Genomic DNA, 20,251 nt, shown 5'->3' with positions numbered 1-20,251 from the left:
AATGTCTCTATGGGAGACTCCGGTAGAACATAACTTCCTCAAACAGCTCAGCTGTAGACTTGCAATTAGACTCACACGAGATTCTTGATTTCCGGGCTCCTTTTGAGGCTATATTTGGTCTTCCTAGAGATGGAAGCGAGAATTGCTCATGGAAAACAATGGAGAACTCCAAATTTATTACCTTATTTGTGATTTGAGAACAGCGACAAAAGGTATCAACAAAGACAGGGGAATAATACTCTTTTGAAGTCAAATCTTATATTGGAGGGAGATTTTCTCCCCCCCCCTTTTTAAATACGTTATTAGTATTTTGACACTAGTTGTGTGTGTTTTTTAATAACTGTTTAAAATTTTAACTATGCAACGCGGCTGTATGTAAGTCAAAGCACAAAGCGTCTGCCTACAACTGAGGGCTGGATTTAGGTTGGGAGATCTGAGAGGCAGAGCTGAAGTAGATCGCCCTTGGCAACAACCTGAGGGTTGTTTCGATGGGGTTTTTTAGGCTGGAAACCCAACTCAGTCTCAGCCCCACCTCTAACGTGCTATATTAACTGTGGACTACATTGCAGAGCTGTCATAAGCCCTTGTCTCTTACCCACTTTTTCAACCTACAATGTGGAGATAATGGACTGTATTACACTTGCTATTGCCATTTTCAGGGCAATTTCTTTTTAAGCTATACTAGGGTGACCATATGAAAAGGAGGACAGGGCTCCTGTATCTTTAACAGTTGTATTGAAAAGGGAATTTCAGCAAGTGTCATTTGTATATATGGAGAACCTGGTGAAATTTCCTCTGCATCACACCAGTTAAAGCTGCAGGTGCCCTGCCCTCTTTTAAATCTGGTCATAGTATAGCTGCAGTATAGCTCCTGCAGCTTTAACTGTTGTGATGAAGAGGAAATTTCACCAGGTGCGACATGCATACCAATGACACCTGCTGAAATTCCCTTTTCTATGCAACTGTTAAAGATACAGGAGCCCTGTTCTCCCATACAACTTTTTAAGAAGTCACGTTTTCCACATGAAGTAAAGCCTGAGTTCGAAAGAGTACAAACTCCTGTCCACGCTGCTGCTTTTTTATCATTATTATTATTAAAGGTGGGAGGAGAATTCTGCTACCCAATCACAGCTACGCTAAAATCCTGGATTCCTCCATAGTTTTCTTTGAACAGCGCTCACTTCCTCCGAGAAAAAAAACATAGAAGGAGCCAGGAAGTGCCGCCACCAGAAAATCGTCATTATGAGTCTTTCAGAAACGCTCTCTATGCTCACCCCTTCACCGCTCCCCGTTGTGCACTTCCGCTCCAACCCATCCCGTAGCACGGCCGCGACTTCCTGTCCCAGGGCTGTCTATACTGAATCATGGACCACAATGGTGAGTGAAGGGTGGGTGGGGAGCTGCGTTTTTAGGCCGCGGAGCTCCCCGTCTCTTCTTCCTCCATCTCCGGCCGCCGCGAAACTTGAGCCGGAGGCTGACGTGGGCCCTGGAGCGATGAGGCCTTGTGTGGGCGGGCAGGCCGGCAAGGCGCTTAGGAGCTTGAGGCCTAGCGCGGCCTGGACCTGGCGAGTCGTGGGCTGCAAGCCCGGGAGCGAGCCCCGTTGGACTCAGTGGGGCTGTCTCCCGAGGAGACGTGGATAGGATCGCACTGTGTCGGTCCAGAACGGAGGCGCAGTGACGCCGACTCCCACCGGGCACGGCGCCTGCCTTGCCGCCTCGTGGGGCTGTGGCTCGGGTAGCAACAGCCCAGCCGTGGCAGCGGGCTATTCCCTTTGCCCCTCGTCCTGCGCCTGCCTTGTGGGCCGCCTCCCCGTGGCTTTGGGGCGCAGCCCTTTGCCGCAAAGGAGCAGGTGTACGGCCCTCACCCCCGCTTCCCGTCGCCCTCCGCTTCCATTTCCTGCCCAGCCCCTGTTTCTTGAGCCCACTCAAATGTTTTGCCCACACTGCCGTGGGATCGCTCCCGGCCTTCTGCCTCCGAATTGTGTTGACGTGCCATCGTTAGACACGGTCAGTGGAGGTTTCCTTACTAGCGAGAAGGCAACAGCCGTTGCGGTTTCCTCCCCGACGTGAACGACTCATTCCCTGTCACTCTCTTTAATGAGGACATCACGCTCCGTGGAGCAGTGCTTCGTTTCAGCTAAGAGATGTGAAAGGAAAAAAGAAAAGTGGCTGCTTTGTTTGCTGCTTCGGGTTTTGCTATAGCTCGGGGAGTCCCCAACATTTTTTCACCCTTGGGCACATTTGGGCACCACCACAGAATGTCTAATCAGTGGATTGACGCTTTGCCGTCTACCTGTCACTACTATGGATCTTATTCAGCAAAAACTTGTTTTGTGTCTTATTGGACACCACATGTCTCTTTATACGGGATTGTCTAATTTGGTTAATTGCTGGCAATGCAATAAAACTAATGCTTGTTTTGGTAGTGTCCAGTGATTGTTTCCTTCGTGGGGGAGTTATTACACAGATAAATTTTGTAATGGAAAAATCTTGAATATTCACCATGACTCTCGAAAGTCTTATTGATTTCAGTGCATTTACTCAACGGATCCAAACAATTGTTTTGTTTTTAATCTTATTTTTACATTGTAAGCATCCAGAAAATTTCATTAGAAGGTGGCACAAATATAGTGTAAGTAAATAAAATAAATTGCCAAGTTAGAATGCTACACCAAAACAAACATATTCTGATCAATTTCCCCAAACATGAATAGGAGGAATACTATAAATCTTGAATGGGTATTATCTGAAATTGATAGTACAAGCGGTTGTGTGGCCATAGCTTGAAGAACGTTTGCCATACATGCTTGTTATAGTGTAAGTGTCCTTCCTCTTAATGGACTGGTTTTAAAGATTTTTTAAAAATCTGATTGCTTTAGTCTTGATGTTGCAAATTGCCTTGAGTGTTGTTGTTTTAAACAAAGTCTTGGTATAAATGTTTTAATAAATGGTTGATAAACTAATTTTGCCTCCTATGATCCCTTAATCTACTGTAGGGATGAGCAACTTGTGGCTCTCTAGACATTTTTGGCCTACAGCTCCCATCAGTGTTAGTAAGTATAGCCAATAGTGAGAGATGATGGGGGTTGTAGGCCAAAATTATCTGGAAGGTCACAAGTTGTTCATCTCTGATCTAATGTGTTGTTCATGCCCTTTTGTAGTCCGTATCTTTCACAGTCCTATTTGTCTTGCTTGTTCTATTGACATTTATTTTAAAGAATAAAGCCTTTTGCTAGTTACTTTTGACACTACAGCTAAATTACGTGTACACATCAGTGACTACAATTTCTCTAGCCTTCTTAAAGTGGCTCCATCCTTCCTTCTCATCTTTAGCTGTCAAGTTTCTTATGTTCTCACAAGCCTTTATATCATTGCATCTGGCTGAAATAGCTTCCCTTCTTTTATTTATTTATTCATTACATGTTTATACCAGCCAAAGCCCTGTGGGTGGTATCTGCAATCCCTGCAGCTATCTGCAATCTCTGTGTTCAATAAATGGGTTGGTAGCAGCTCATGCATCTGGAAACTTCACAGACTTGGAGACCCTGTGAGGCTGAGGCTCCTAATAAATGGAGGCACACATGGAGTATTTACATTAAATTAAAGTCTGTAGTTGTACTTATGGGTAGTTGATCTTTTGGCACACAAATGAAAATCTGTGACAAAGTTATAGAATATTTCTGAAATAGGCCATAGTATGTCAATGTATGTGCTGTCATTGTGTGTGAGCCTGGCTGGTGTAATTTGTAGACTGACATCAAAGGTGTGACAATGGGAAATGGGATGGGCATGATACAGATTCTAAGCATGCTGATAGGGAGCAAGCCCGACTGCACTCAGTGGGTTTACTTATGAGCAAATGTATGTAGGTTTGTGTCACGTATTTGTTTTTGTGTGGCCTGGAAGACGTTATTAGAATCATGATGCACTATTTTATTTTTAAAAAATAAAGAAACCAAAGTACTTTTCCTCCCCAAATGTTCTGAAGCAAAATATTAGAAATCCTGTTTTCTTACATTCAAGATAACAGATGCTGGAATAAGAAGATCACGTAAGTTCACTATACCCTGCCAGTGTTTGTGCAGAAAAACATTAGAATTATGTTCATATTGTAGAAATAGGCAAACTTTAACTACAGCTCTTAAATAGCCATCCCCAGAGGCTCTATTAAGTGATCAGGATTGCTGCCTTACTTGTGTTTATGTGTGCCAATTTAGAGTATTTGAGGGCCTGTATGGAGTAGTAAGAGTGTTGAACTAGGACTGGGGAGACCCAGGTTAAAATCCCACACATTGGGGAATCTTTGCCAGTCACTTTTCCAGCTTTACCTACCATACAGGATTGTTGTGAGGATATAAGGGAGGAAAGAATCTTGTGTGCCACCTGAGCTCCTTGGAGGATGGATAGGATAAAAATGCAATAAACTAAATAATTTTTACTTGACTGTTCTGGCATTAAACTGGGTTAGTGCCCATTTGAAGCATATGTACTTTGACTTTGCATTGTAAAGTGCTGCTTTGGAAATAATTGTTCATGAATTTTACGACAGCGAAAATTGTGACAGATTTCTCCCTTTCAATTTTACTGCATTTCAGTAATTTGAGCTCAAATAGCTTGATTTAAGAGTTCTTTGGGCAAGTGAAAGCTTATAAAATTGGAAAAAAATTATAGCATCACTTCAGCTTTTGTCAATCATGTAAGGTACATACATGGTGCTTTACAAAGCAACATAAGTAAAAAAGACTGGTCCCTGCTCAAGATACCAACTATCTAAATTTCGACAGTGTGGGAGGCAACAAAAGGAAAAGACAGATGGGGGAAGAGGCCAGAGTAACCAGAGATGAATGCTAGCAAGTGCAGATAGTATATACTTCAGTTTTGTCTCAGTTGTGGGGTCAGGACTAAGGGAATAAACCAAAGACTTCATAGGAAAGTTGTGTTTTGAGGAGGGATTTTGGAGAGAAGACGTAACTATGCAACTTTGCTTTGATAATGTTTTTTGAAAGCAGTAGTATGCAAGTAACCTAGAAGAGGCAGAGTTCTCCAGGAGTACATATTAAGAGATGAATACAGGATTTCTGTTTTTATTGCTCCTCCTGCTATTGGCTGGTTACTTCTCCACCCTTCAAACTGTATGCTGAAGATCTGTGAGGTATAAAGTATAATTTTGTGAATTATGTATTGAAATGGGTAGAGTCTTACAACTTTTTTTGAAGTTTCTCATCTTAGGTTTGGCACGACTAGTCAAATAATGTCAACTGACTGGTTAATTGACTACCTATTATTTGACTATGGTCAAATATCAGATATTTCCTAAGGATATTATGTTGATGATGTTTGATGACAGTTAACTAACTTATTTTTGTGATTAGCCTGATCATACTTTTTTGTTGTTGCAGTCAAGTTAATGCTTCAGAAATTTGATCTTTGTTTGACAATATATTACTAAATCTTTTTTGATTAGTCAAAAATCCCACGTCAAAACTGGAATCAACTATTCCCCATCACTATATGCTCAACCCAGTGTCATCTGGATTGTTTCTTATTGGGGTGGGGATGGGGGAATTGCATCATGGGATGCTTTTTAAAAACTGTGGAAAAGGGAGGGATTATTTATTTAAATATGGCAAAGGAACCCCTGCCTCATTCTGAAGTGCTACAGCCTAGCAATAGTTTTACCATGTGATGAAATGTTTTCACTCCATGCCTTATCCATTATGCCACACCACTAATAAATGCTGTATTTTGACTGAGCTACTCCATTTGCTATTTAAAAAAGGTAACCTGTTAAAACACAATTTAGTTGTTTGCTATTATATTCATTCTTATAAAAAGTATTGGTTTAATACATTTTTTAGTATGGTTTCACAACGCAAAAAAATCAGGAGAGACTTCTCCTCTGAAAGTATAAAGGGACTATATGGGCAATGAGTTGTTACTAGGTATGTTAATTAATATAGCCCTGAATTTTGAAAGGGGTCAAATGCTATCTAGCATTCTGATAAATGGAAACTAACATAGCTTGTGTGTTTTTTATATAGACAATGATTTGCAAGGCACAAATAGTTCAGGATCATTGGGTGGCCTTGATGTTCGGCGACGTATCCCTATAAAGCTCATTTCCAAACAGACGAACAAAGCTAAACCTACACTACCTCGTCCTGCAAGAACTATGAATAGAGTGCCATCTAAACCTGGTGAAGAAGGTAAAATGATATGAGAAACACTATATTTTAAGTCCCGAATGTTTTTGCAGTTTCTGCCATTCATCTAAGTTGTTTCAAAATTGGCAGCATACAAAAGAGATACAAAATGATGACTCTCTTTTTATGTACTGTTTGGAAGGACTGCTTCCCCCCCTTTCGACCTTTTTTTTTTTTACATACATCTTTGACATGGTGCTAGCTTGACTATACACCTGCTCTCATGTGATATCACATCACATCAGGTCATTTATTTATTTATTTATTTCAGCTGCTTCCAAGGATTTCCAAGTGGTTTACATAAAACCATATAGAATACAACACAAAAACCAATCTAAAAACAGTATAAAACAATAAATACCTTTAAAACTTTACCACAAAAGCAGTAAAACAAAGCAGCGTCACGATCGATTACAAGTTAGGGAAAACCTAAGTAAACAAATGTGTTTTTAAGAGGCGTTTGATGATTGCCACTGTTTCTGACTCAAGCTACATGTGGGAGAGTGGGTGGGTGCTACTACTGAGAATTCTTGCTTATGTACCGTCACTTGACACACTAGTAGTCATGGAATGACCAATAAGGAAGGCTGCCTGTGAAGAATGCAAGAGTTGATTTGGTATGTATACTGGGAGATGGTCAGCTGAGAACCCTGTCCTTGAGTTGTTTAGGACTTTGAATATCAACAACAGAATCTTGAACATGGCTTGGTAGCTAATAGGATGTCAGTATAGTTCTTTTAACGACTACTTTCTGCACTAGTTTCAAGTTCCAAACCAGTCATGAAGGCAGCCTCACATAGAGTCTAATAAAGTAGTCTAATGATGAGATTTCCAGTGTGTGAATCACTGTGGTTAGGCTATTCTATAGAAGAATTTAAAGTACATCTTGTTTGAAGATTCTGGATGATGATGATGATTGCCGAATCAGATCATATCACTATATAGAATTAAGCAGCTATGAAAGTTGAATGAAAAAAATTACTAGCCCAGAACACTCAGGTTAATGATTTCTGATTATAATGAATGAATTGTGCTGCTGTTTCTATATATTTTCCTATATCATGAATACCTTACTTTCATGCATTTAAATTGTAGCGTTCTGATGATTTTGTAGACTAAAGCTAAACCTATTACAGTTTGAGAGCAAACTCTAAGGATTTTGTTTGGGGTTTGGTCTTCCGCAGATGATTTTGACTACAATGAAGAAGAACGGTATGAATGCAAAGGTGGTGACGTGTTTAGTAATCAAAGAAGGTTCCCTGGACACCTCTTCTGGGACTTTAAGGTGCACTAATTGACTCAGTAGTGCTGGTGATCGTATTATACACATGCTATTTAAAGACTATAAAGGATTTTAAAATATTGTTATGAATATTTAAGAGAAAAGTTCACCCAGGCTTTGTGTATATCTCCAGACATTGAGTGTGCAAGCATGTGGTGATAATAAGCTGATGAAATGTGATGATTACCATTTTGACAGATCAATTTACTTGGAGAGAAGGATGACACCCCAGTCCATTTCTGTGATAAGTGTGGACTACCCATCAAAATGTATGGACGCATGGTAAGTAGAGCCACCTGAACAAATCACACACCTGTCTGAAATAGATAGTCATGTTTTCTTAGGATGATGCACTGAAATAGCATCTTGCTTCTGTATCATGCAGAGCACTGTTAAATTAAATGGAATATTGTGTGGGTTGAAAGGCAGCACCCATACAGTTTTGGGTATTCTTTTTATGTAGATTTAGTTAGGATCAAACACTGACCTGTCCAGGATTTCAGTTTGCTCTTGCCCTTTCACTTCCAGTTTTGCAGATTTTGAGTATTGTAGTGGGTGTTCTTATTTCCTTATTTAGTTTCCCCCTCAACCTTCCATTTCATTTTCATTTTCACAACAGCCTTGTGAATTTGGTTTGGCTAAGGGAATAGTGACTTCATGGCTGAGTTGGGATTTGAACCTGGGCGGTTTCAAGTTTTGGGATTGCTATCTAGATGAGAACAATTACCTATGCTAGGTACATCCTAAATAAATGAAAGTTTGCCCTTGGCTTCAACAAACTCAATTTTCTCTGAAAATTAGGTTGTTCAAATTGATAGCATTGGATATCTGACTGTAGAATTCAGTGTGTATGCATTTTCAGTGTGAGACTTTAAGTGCAAGACTTAAAGGCCAGTATCCAATGGGGTGCTTATGCCCTCACTGATTTCCTTTGCATAGGCAGCCCCTGCTGCTTGTGCAATTGAAATTTACTGCTTTTGGGAGCAATCTGAAATAAGCAGAAATTGTTGTTTCTGGAAGGAGACGTAAGGGAGTTCCACTGGCCTGCCTCCTTCCAGAAACAAGCATTTCTGTTCATTTTGGAGCTTCCTCTAGGAAGTGCTAAATCTCTGTTGCATTACTGATGGCTCCCACTTGCACAACGGAATCAGTGGGACCCACCACTTGCAGAAGGGAATCAGCAGGGCAGAAGGGAATTGGTGGGGGCGTAAGCCCCCCTTGGATATCGCTCAGAGTGTCCAGTAGAGGGAGAAGAATGCCTATATAACCAGTCAGAAGACACATAAAACAAAGCACCAAATATGTACCTAAGACAGCAGCTTCACGGACAACTAAAATGTAAAAAAAAATATTTTCAATAAAATTATTTGGATTGTTATGGAACATTATTACTGTTTGTTGTTTCTTTATTTCTTTTCAGCGTACAAAGTTCCTTATAAACTTGGTGGATGAATAAGAATTTGCTCTAAACAGCAATTTGTGTAATATCCTGTCTATGGGTTGCGTCCAGACTTAGTCATAGAGTAGACCCATTGTAATACATGGGACTAGTTGGTCATGACTATTTGAAATCCTATTGAGCTCAGTGGGCCTTTGTATGGCAAAGTCTGTATCCAACCCTAAAGTGCAGATTTTGCAAAGTTAGCTTAGATAACGCTTTCTTGAATGTAATACTATCTGTATCTTTTAGATACCCTGCAAGCATGTTTTCTGCTATGATTGTGCTATTTTACATGAGAAGAAAGGTGACAAAATGTGCCCAGGGTAAGTTTACTAATGTGTTTGGGGGGGGCGGGTAGAGGGAAGAGATAGTCTACTCCCTTTTTCTGGTCTTCAGTCAGCATGACTTGATTCTATCTGTTCCCTCATTGTGAGGATAACATTTGAGTCAGGCTCTTACTTTACTGGGCAGTGAGAGGAAGGAAGGCACTTGTGAGTGGGTCAGGTTCTCGTTGTGCTAGGATGACTCTGCACATAGGAGTTGGGTGGGAAATTGGTTTTGGAAGCAGCTGTCATTGATGTATTACATTATTGTATTATTCAGCAATTAAATCAGATACGTGACCAGAATACACAATAGTTTGTAATCAGGTTGGGCAGTATTAGTTATCATGGCCATTATGAAACTGTCTATACCATCCCCTTTCAACACAGTTTTATTTATTCCCAGTATCTTGAACATTTTTATTTGTACCCCAAACCCGTAGGAAGAGCTAGCAAAGCATAAATTAACTTCACAAAGAATTTACAGTTTATTTTGAGTGCTTCGTAAGGTATTGAGGGATTTATAATAATTCTGCCTTATTAAAGTCTGAAGGAATTTTGGATAAGGACTATATTATTTCAATAAGTCGTCAAACTTGCTTGTATTCTGCTATTAAAATACTGGAACAAATGATATCTCTCTGTCACTTAGGATGAATTTCCACAGTCATTTTGGTTGGGGAAACCTATCCATAAGGTGATGTTTTGTCTGTCATTCTCCTATAGTAAAGGTTTCTACTGACTGCTCTTCCTATGGCCACATCCTGGACAATAAATCCATTTCAAAATCACATTCACCATGGGCAAATGACATGGGTGACACATCCTACAGTGTCATAGTGATTTGTGAAAAATTCACCTTTATGTGCGCTGTTATCAGGAAATGCAATTATTTAAATGTTTCTTATTGCTTGGGTGCTTTCTAGTATAAATGTAGAATATTAAGATATTTAAGGGATGTTGGGCTAAGCTTAAATACAATGTGTGGTCAGATTCTCTGTGTTAGGATGATTCTCTACAGATAAGTGTGGGCTGCTTTCTTTGCTTAAAGGGTGCTGTCTTTATTTCAACATTTCCATTGATTTTAATGGGGGAAGAATTTAGACAAAGCTAGAATGTTATCAAAGAGAAGAAGAGACATAAAATATTACAATTTAAAATAGTTATTGTTTTTAAACCTTTACAAAACAATCACTTTTTATTAACTTGGAGAACTTGAAATAGAGATTGTAAATAACATTCTTATTTCTTTCCCTCCTAACGTAGCTGTAATGAGCCTGTGCAACGAATTGAGCAGTGTGTACGAGGGTCTCTCTTCATGTGTAGTATTGTGCAAGGGTGCAAGAGAACCTATTTATCCCAGAGAGACTTACAGGCTCACATCAACCACCGTCATATGAGAGCTGGCAAGCCAGTTGCGCGCCCTCCACTGGAACCTGTTCATCCTCCTATTGCTCCTCCTCCTGCTGAAATCCCAGAGCGGTTCATAATGCCACCTGATAAGCATCATCTGAGCCACATTCCACCAAAGCAGCACATCATGATGCCACCTCCACCATTGCAGCACGTGCCACACGAGCATTATAACCAGCCACATGAAGATATTCGTGCGTCTCCGGCAGAGATGTCCATGGCTCCTCCTCCCCCTCGCTCGGTCAGTCAAGATACCTTTCGCATATCCACAAGAAAACACAGCAATCTTATAACTGTCCCTATTCAGGATGATTCAAATTCTGGTACTCGAGAACCACCTCCACCAGCCCCAGCACCTGCTCACCATCATCCTGAATATCAGGGCCAACCAGTGGTATCCCACCCTCATCATATTATGCCACCACAGCAACATTATGCACCGCCCCCTCCACCCCCTCCACCAATAAGTCATCCAATGCAACATCCTCCCCAGACAGCAGGTACTCATCTGGTGTATAGTCAAGCTCCACCTCCTCCGATGACCTCTGCTCCTCCACCAATAACCCCTCCCCCCGGACACATTATTGCCCAACTGCCACCATATATGAACCATCCTCCACCTGGACCACCACCTCCTCAGCATGGTGGCCCACCTGTAAATGTAAATGCACCCCCTCCCCATCACTATAACCCTAATGCTTTGCCAAAGTTCAATGAAGACCAAGGAACTCTCAGCCCTCCTTTCACTCAGCCGGGGGGAATGAGTCCAGGTATGTGGCCGGCTCCTAGAGGGCCCCCACCACCACCAAGAATGCAAGGTCCACCTTCACAAGCTCCACTTCCTGGACCACACCACCCTGATCAAGCGAGATATAGGCCATACTATCAATGATGTTAAAAGTAATTTGAACTGAAGTATGATATAGGAAGGATAACATTCTAAACAGCAGCCTTTTAATGAATCTGACTGTTTGGGGGGAGTTCTCTTGTTTTGCTTTGTTAATTTGAAGATTAAATATGTGACTGTAAAACTCTGGGGACTTAAATCTTAAGGTAAAATTTTAAAACCTTGATCGTAGGACTGATATACTGTAGTGCTAAGTGGCTCTGTAGTTGACAGCTACATTTTAGCAGACATTGTACCTGTAGTCTGGTTGAACTACCCCAGAGATGATCATTTGTAATATTTCCCAGACAACAACATTTATTGTACCACTTTAAAGTATTTTTGTTAAATCTAATAGTTTCATTTGTGATACGTTTTCTTTTTTGTCAGCTTGTGTATAATTAAATTTAAAACATGGTCTAAAAATGTTTGCTTTTTTACATGAACATACAATTTCTGTTTGGGATGGAGTTGGAAGTAAAGAGAGAAACAGTGAATTTGGTATTGGTATTTTTCAAGCAGATTTTTGAGAATGTGAGAATAAAGTGCCCCCTTTCATTGGATTAATGTCTGTTGCTGCGCAAGTACATGTTTGGAATTTCACTCAGCTCTTTAAAAATGCATTTAAGCCTGCAATCCCATATACACATACCTGGAGGTAAGTCCTATTAGATTCAATGGAACTTACTTCTGTGTAGACATGTATAGGATTTCACTGTTTAACGTATGAGCCTTGTTAACAGGACTAACTCTGTCAAACCTTCCCTGTATCTACTTTAGTGTTTCAGTTTTCAGAAAAGAACAGTAATGATTTACTTACAGCAAGAACATAATAGCTGAAGGTCTTCTGTTTTATTCCTAGCTAAAATATAATGCCGTGTACCACTCATGGGCAATGTTAATGTTGAAAGAACAGATCTTATTCTCATATTCACATTGGTGGTAAAGAAATCATAAGGTGGATTTGCCTCATCAGTTTCCACAGAGAATATTCCCTATGAATGTAGTTGAAACTTTATTATGAGCTAAGGGCAATGTCATATGTTGAGCTTTTAACATGTGGTCATAAATATATTTGCTGCTATGTGGTATGTGAAGAAACAGACTTACTTATGTGGGTGACATTGGGCCAGTTCACATAGCACAACAGCTCATCATGGGTTAATTTGCCTGCAAGGAGCTGCGGTGCATGCCAGCTGACATTACGAATATGCAGGGATTGCCTTAACTTCTCGTGTCAACTGAAGCTGGGCAACAGGGGTTATTGGAGGGTTAATCAATCTTCACATAACCCCAGAAAGGACCATTGTTTATGTGAGGGTTTAACCCTCAAATAACCCCCTCCACCCAGGTTCGGATGACGTGAAAGCCATCGCAATTCCTGGCCAGGGCTTGCATATTCATAATGGCGTGTGGCATGGGCCAATTGGGCCATTACACCCCAAGTGGTGGGCTGTTGTCTCATCCAAATCAGACCACTATATGGGATTGCACTGTAAAAGGTTTTATTTTCTGATAATTTCCTAAAGGCTTCTGTTAACTTGTGAGGTTTTACGCTTCACACGTGTTTACCTGGGGCATGTACATACATAACTGGGGCAATCTCCTAATCACTGTTAAAAACCGGAAGCTACCCATCCCTCCAACACAAATTTCTTCTGCCCAGGACAATGACTGTTAATACAGGCATTAACTTTATCTGTGATAAAGAATACTCAGGATTTTAAATTGGGTTTGAGCTGGTTAGCAAGCCCTTTTTCGGGTGATAATCTTGTTAACCTTTAACTGGAGTAAAAACAGGTGGGATTTATGCTGGAGAGGGATGGGAAGACATAAAGAATAGTCTACTCTTGATCTCTTAACTGCAATTAAGAGGTTGTCCTTTTATGATTGCGTTAACTTTTAATGACGTGTGAATTTGGTTGGCAGATGCCTGGACTAGTTTCATAGATTTCCAGTTTTGTGGTCTAGCTTAAAATGTTCAGTACTTTGCATTTTTCATTAGTAATTCTAAGTGATTATTTGTAGAAACTATCAGGTCCCTAAGGCTATTACTTGAAAAGGTGGTGGTATTTTGTTGTTGGTTTTTGGGGTAACAATTATTTTAATTGCTATTATTGCTTTTCAAAACTATTCATCCTAATTCAGCAATAGTTGGGTGCAACATGGTGTTGTGACAGTTTTCAGAGGAGCAGTCATACTTGAAGCAAAAACCAAAACACACCCTTTTTGGCACCCTAAAAGTCTTAACAAATGCATTAAAGTATAAGCTTTTGTGGACTAGAAATTGATTAGTCAACAAATGCTTGTCCTGTAATAAATTGGTTAGAGAGTGGATAAAAATGATTTTAAAAAACAGATTTTTTTATTTAAATAGGATGTTTAAATTTAAATTGTTTTTTTTAATCATACATAAAATACTAAATTTCTCTCTCATTTAAAAATGAGCATAATTACAATTAAGCATGCCATGCAGTTTTATAAAATGAAATTACGTAACCATCAGGCATTCATTTCAGTTTTTCATCTTATGAAAATAGCTCTTTCCAGCCCTAATGACCAGCTCTTGCTTCTTGAAAATTCTGGGATTTCAGTTTCTCTGACTAAAGTCACATGTGCAAAGACACAGGCTAGATGGGATTGTTGTGCTGTGCTTATGTAGTGGTGGAGTTGGGCCAAGCAAGGCAAAGGAATTAGTTAAGACCAAAAGTCAATATAGCAAGGTGAATAAAATGGATACTTAATTTTTTAAAAAATGGATTTTTTAAACATTTAAATTGTCGTTCCCCCACCACCACCCAGTAATTATCAATCCTTGCTTTGACCTATCAGTTATGGACATTGCATTTTTTGTTTGCTACTTCGTTTTTTGTGAAGGCAAGATGGAGTGAAGCAGAAAAGAGCAACTCTGAAAAGAAAAAGAGAAGAGAAAATTGTCCATTGTCCATCTGTATGTATTCCCATACTAAGGCTGCAATACTCTACCCACTTACCTGGGAGCAAGCCCCATTGAACTCTGGAACTGATTTCTAAAGAGACATGTATAGGATTGTGCTGCTAACCTCAGGCTTGTGGGTGCTGCTCATAAGAAAGACCTCTGGGAGTATTTTAAAGCCATTCCTGCTATAGATAGGAAAGGAAAGCATGCAAAATACAGTGAAAATATATACAGTAAAACCTGCGTGTAAGAATGAAACAGTATAAATAACACTTTATTTAGTTGTAGATTAGCATGGCTAACTGGTCAGATTTGTATCATTGTTCAGGAAATCTGAAGAAGTTTCAAGTAAAAAAAAAACTTGATTTAAATCAATGTAGTTCCTTGCTGATTTAAATTGCCTTGATTTACATCAATCTACCTTGGTCTTTTGCAGTGCCATACAACTATGACAGCTCATGGGTGCTGGGTGGTTTGTTCACCTGGCAACAAACCACTCTGGCCAGGTTTGTATGACAAAAGCTGCTGCCGAAAATAATTACACTAATATGACAAGCATGCGCAGGGTGATTCATGGCTTATTAACCACCCTGCGATTGTGTGAACCAGGTCAATGTGTTTATAGTGTGAGCGATTTGTGCCCATAGATCGGGATGCATATCATCAACAGATACACCAAACAACTTCAGTGGTACCCGGGTAATTACTGCAATGCAAATTGATACCTGAATGCATGTCCACAAAATTTGTGTGTGCAGGTCCTAACCCAGGTTCCGCATGGATTACTGTTACTTAATCAAAGAGGCTGAAACCCTTCTTAAAATACAGTTCTGCCACCTATAGCCTCAAAGTAGCATTCCAGCCCAAGTGGGATTCTATGACCCCTTGTATATAATGTATTACTGAAGGGTGGTAGGATTCCCTCTTGCCTCCCGGCTTTAGTATGGAGGTCGTATTAACTATCTGCGATACAAGTGGCCTGGGGCTTCCTGACTTTTTAAACGTGCTCACAGCTGGATGAGGAATAATTTCAATTTTCCAAATTTAGCCCTTTCCAAATTTTGAAAGAGGTTCTGCCCCTCTCCCTCTGGTATAGTTCAGAGCTCTTTCACAGATTAAGGAAGAAAGGCATGCCTCCTTTTCCCTTGAGGAATCTAGAGATGGCCTCTCCTTTATAGCACTGGTCTAAATACCAGATCAGTTGTGCAACAAGTACACATACCTCGAGTTGTCTTCAGTTTCTGCGGTGGGTGGGGGAGAGATAATATTGGGGTCTTGGCCAAATATTTTCCTTACTTGGCTACTCATATATGGACCTACTCTGCACCTGTTAAGCAGGGTTCCCAGTCACAGTGAGAGCTCATACATGGGCAGAGCGCCTGTGTTTACAGATGTCCCCACCACATGTATAGACAGCACTGGTTGAGGAGGGGCAGGGGAAGCATATGTGACCCCACTCTTGCTCTTCACACAATTATAATAATGTGGGGGTGACCCTCCTCTCATGGACTATGTTCTGTCTCGATCTTTATTTTTGTGTGATTCACTGTTAGGTTCTGTTTCATACCAATGTTTTATATGCAGTTCTCTTTTATTGTTCAGATTATAAACTACTTTGGAAAGAGTTAATATCTTGAAAGCGGGGATCTAAATAATTTAAATAAATAATCAGTGATATCACATGGTATGGTCCTTTCTGCACTGAACTGCTTCTGGCCCACAGGTGGGTGGATCCTGAGAAGTGTTTAACTCTAGCCTTCTCTGTCCTATGCTTGACTTCAGTTAGCAGGAAATTTTAAACACAAAGGGGAATTCAAATATATGATCACCTACCTACAACCTAAAGTAGAAGTCTCAGAGGTTTTCAACACGAGGCATTTATAGTATATTCAGCATTCTCAACTCATGGTTGTTTATGGGTTCTTTAGATGATGTGGCCCACCAGTTTCACTTCTGTTTTTAAAGAGCACTTTTAGCAAGCATTTTCAGAGTAGGGAAAGTGTATTATTTCTGAATGCAAAAGAAAATGCTTTCCCCATGTGTGTATTTGTGATACGCTGCTATATCACAATGCAACCTAGAGGTTATGTAGCAGAAAAGCAAATGCTCTTCATGTAGTGCTCAGATCTCAGTTCTGCGTTGAAACCAAAAGTAGGTACAGCAGATTAACAGCCTGTTGTAGAAAAGCTCTGTATGATGTCCTTTCTTTGTATATTTGAATTGGCTATAAATCCCATTGATTTAACTAAACCTTTTCACAGAATGAACTGTGTGCAATACTGGCCTGTAATTTTAGTGGTGTGATGTTTTCTTGTGTGAGTGATTGCATTCATTTCTAATGTGTACTTGTATATACATTCCCAGTGAAAAGCTGTAGTTCTGCATATGAAAAGTGTGTGCTTTTTGCAGCACCATCTGGAACAGTCTTTCCCAGCTTGGTGCTGTCCAGACATTTTGGACTACAACTCCCAGAATTCCTGACCATTTGGCCATACTGGCTGATGCCGCTGGAAGTTGGAAGTTCAGAATATCTGAAGGGCACCAGGTTGGGGAAGACTGATCTAGTACAAAAGAAAAGGAAAAAGAAGCATTAAGAACACTGGACATGGTGCAAATTAAGGCCCTCCAGCAAACACATAAATGAAAAGGTTGTTGTAAAATATAATTTTAAAAGATTTTTATACAGAAGGAGATATAGAGGTGACAAAAAGTACTTTTATATTCCAAGCAGATGATAAGCTAATTCCAATAAAATACTGGGTTAGGGATAGAAAGCACTGCACAGTTTGGGATTAGGGTACCTGAAGGAACTTCTGCCTTGACACCAGCCTGCTCATTACGTTATCAGATCAGTAGCAGCAGCTCTTCACCAGGTGCTCACACCATCAAAAGTGAGGCAAGTTGTGACAAGGGGAGAGGGCCTTATTAGTGGTGGCATCCCTTTTATGGAATTCTCTTCCAAGGGACACTTGCCTGGCACCTGCTATCTTTTTTCAGTACTAGGCAATGACCTTTACTTGTTAAATGGAAGGTTTTAATGCTGCTAGTTTTTAATCCGTTTTACTATTTTAAATCTTGTTAATTGTTTTTACTGTGTTATTTTTTTTTTTATTGTGTGAGCCACCCTGTGAGTACCTATATTGGAAGGTAGCACAGAAATTTAAACAACAAAATAATATTAGTCAGAAACACAGAACTAATTAGGGGCGTCGTTCCCATTTGTATGGCCTACCACTCTCTGATGATACTTGGAGATTTTTATTATTCCCAATTCTTAATAACACTAATGATGACCCTCAAAGGGTGCAAACTTAAAAGAGCTCGAAAGCTGATCCCGGAATCACTACATTAGTCCATAAAGCTATTTTTCATATGGATACCTTGCCTAGGCTTCTCTATATTTCATGCACTACCCACACTCATAGTTGACCACTGGGGGTGTAAAAGGCAATGCTCCACCACATTGTAGCCCAGAATAAAAGGAACACATTGCAGAGATAAGTGATTACGGGTGGATTGGCAGTCCATTATTTAGAACACTACTTAGTACATTACGATGTTGCCGCCCAATTAAATGCCCTGCTGGTGAGGTATAACACTTCTGACCACTGCTAATGGTTCTAAACTGAGCAAGAAAGTTTAGAATATGTTCCCTGCTTTATCTTCCAGATAAAGATCTACAATTTCAAGGGAGCATATTGTCATTAAATAACATTAAAAACAGGGGTGCTTGGGTAGGTGAATGGGGAACCATTATTTTTAGGAACTTCAGGGGAAAAAAACAAGATAATTATTTTTCTCCCCAGTATCTCGGTTTTTAGTGTAGAAGATAAAATATAATTGCAAAGGAGTGATTCAACTGTTATTAGAGCTGTCACATCCTCAGAGATTTAGTCCTTCCCTTGCTTTTAAACACACTGGTCAGCTTAGTAAAAAAGCACTAGGTTTGGGTTGGTAGCATATTAACTTTAAACAAAGGAATAAAGAGTAGAACATTACATCACGGTAGTGAAGCAAATCTGACCACCAGCACCTCTTACCTCCCACAACAGATTAAGATGTTTATTTTAGCTTGCCAGAGGCCTGCCTTTGAAGGCCAAAGTCACATTTTGTGTCATGGTGAACCATAAACATGAAAAATCACACCAATTGTGAAGGCAGAGTGCATAAACTGAGATAGGACTGAGAAAAAGGGTACATTGATTCCAGCAGTAGGTCTTCCAAAAGCAAATCAACTAAACTTGAATGGCTGATTAATATAAATATGAAATATTCAAGTAATACCCTAAGGAAGCCCTCCTCAACCTGGTGCCCTTCAGATGTTTTGGACTACAAATTCTAGCTTCCCCCAGCTAGAATATGGTGGGAGTTGTAGAGCTTTTCCACACAACTGTTTTATTCAAGCTGTACTATTTCTGCTCCCACTTTTAAACATGAGCCCTTTACACCAGCTGTTTTTATCCCACAACTTTCAGTTCCTTTTCTTTTCATGGAGAGGCGGTACTTCTCGTGACCAGTAGCATTGTTGCAAGGCAAATCTTTATATGAGCATTTGACTCCCTCATCTACCTCCATGGTTCATGCCCATTTCCCTCCACCTAGCAGGTTATTGGTCAGATTGACTGCTGCTACAGAGTTGTTCCTGTATTTTTAGCCTCCCCGCAAATATCCAGCAGGGAAAGACAACCCACGACCCTGGCAGGCGGGTGGAGCAGCAGCAGGAGAAACACCACTCTCAACGTTCTCATCCATGTCCTTGTACTGCAATAACTGTCCTGCCATTGCAACAAGAACACTGCAAATGGTGGAGGTGGACGTGCCCAGAACGGCACAGCAACCCACCCACCCCGTTGTTGTTACTGTCATCGTTAGCAAAGCCGTGCCCCCTACTTTCATCCACAGAAAGCATGGCACATGCATGAAAAGTACTGCATTTTCCCTGTTACAAAATAATATAGGTTACACAAGGGGAAATCTTGGGAAAGAAACCAGAGAATGTTGGCATCATGTAAAGCACCCAGATAATTCTGTACCTAAGGAATGACAATTGAACCACAAAACCATCATGTTTCAAGGGAGTTTTGTGGCCGTAGTCTTAACTGTTCAAAACAAGACTAGCATTCTCTGTAAAATGCTGTCTATTTTCATGGACAGGGAGGTTGTGGGCTCTCCCACACTAGAGGCACTCAAGAGGCATTGAAGAGGCAGTTGGACAACCATCTGTCAGGTATGCTTTAAGGTGGATTCCTGCATTGAGCAGGGGGTTGGACTCGATGGCCTTCTAGGCCCCTTCCAACTCTACTATTCTATTATTCTATGGCATTGTACAGGTACAGTATGCATCATTTAAGACTTATTTGAAAAAGCAATAGGATATAGAATTAAGAGATCTGAAGGCTTTTTAAAAACTTTATGAAAGTACCAGCATATATATACATGATAAAATATAGGGCATTGTATAAAATGGAAAATACTTTGAAATATATAAACAATTTACACGCTCATGACAGTACCATTTACCTATAAATGGAATTATTTACAAATATACATATACATCAGTACAAATTAAATTCATATTTAACTTTTTGATGTTGTAGATTGATAATTTAGAATGTTTATAAAGTCAAAACTTGTATAATGTTCATTATATAAGTTTAGTATAATTATTACACAATTTTTGTACTATACATATATACACACACACACACACACAAGCACACCTATGTTAGAAAGTGGTTTCCAAGATTGAAATGGTGACAACACTT

At 40.0% G+C, this 20,251-nt stretch overlaps 1 protein-coding gene across 2 annotated transcripts; it reads left to right on the top strand.

Annotated features, from left to right (window-relative positions):
* The first annotated feature begins 1,296 nt into the window (after positions 1–1,296).
* On the top strand, positions 1,297–11,974 carry CBLL1 (Cbl proto-oncogene like 1). Of its 2 annotated transcripts, XM_063134146.1 has the most exons (7): positions 1,297–1,377; positions 6,042–6,206; positions 7,388–7,488; positions 7,684–7,767; positions 9,176–9,249; positions 9,902–9,946; positions 10,516–11,974. In XM_063134146.1, exons 1-7 carry the CDS (start codon positions 1,365–1,367, stop codon positions 11,552–11,554), a joined length of 1,521 nt encoding a protein of 506 aa, XP_062990216.1. In that variant the 5' UTR covers positions 1,297–1,364; the 3' UTR covers positions 11,555–11,974. The 2 variants fall into 2 exon arrangements, with proteins under 2 accessions (XP_062990216.1, XP_062990217.1); XM_063134147.1 differs by lacking the exon at positions 9,902–9,946.
* The last annotated feature ends 8,277 nt before the right edge of the window (positions 11,975–20,251 follow it).

Source organism: Elgaria multicarinata, chromosome 9, assembly GCF_023053635.1.
Source record: "Elgaria multicarinata webbii isolate HBS135686 ecotype San Diego chromosome 9, rElgMul1.1.pri, whole genome shotgun sequence".
Lineage (NCBI taxonomy): Eukaryota > Metazoa > Chordata > Lepidosauria > Squamata > Anguidae > Elgaria > Elgaria multicarinata.
The sequence above is the reverse complement of the archived record's forward strand: the minus strand, read 5'-3'. Positions and strand labels throughout refer to the sequence as shown.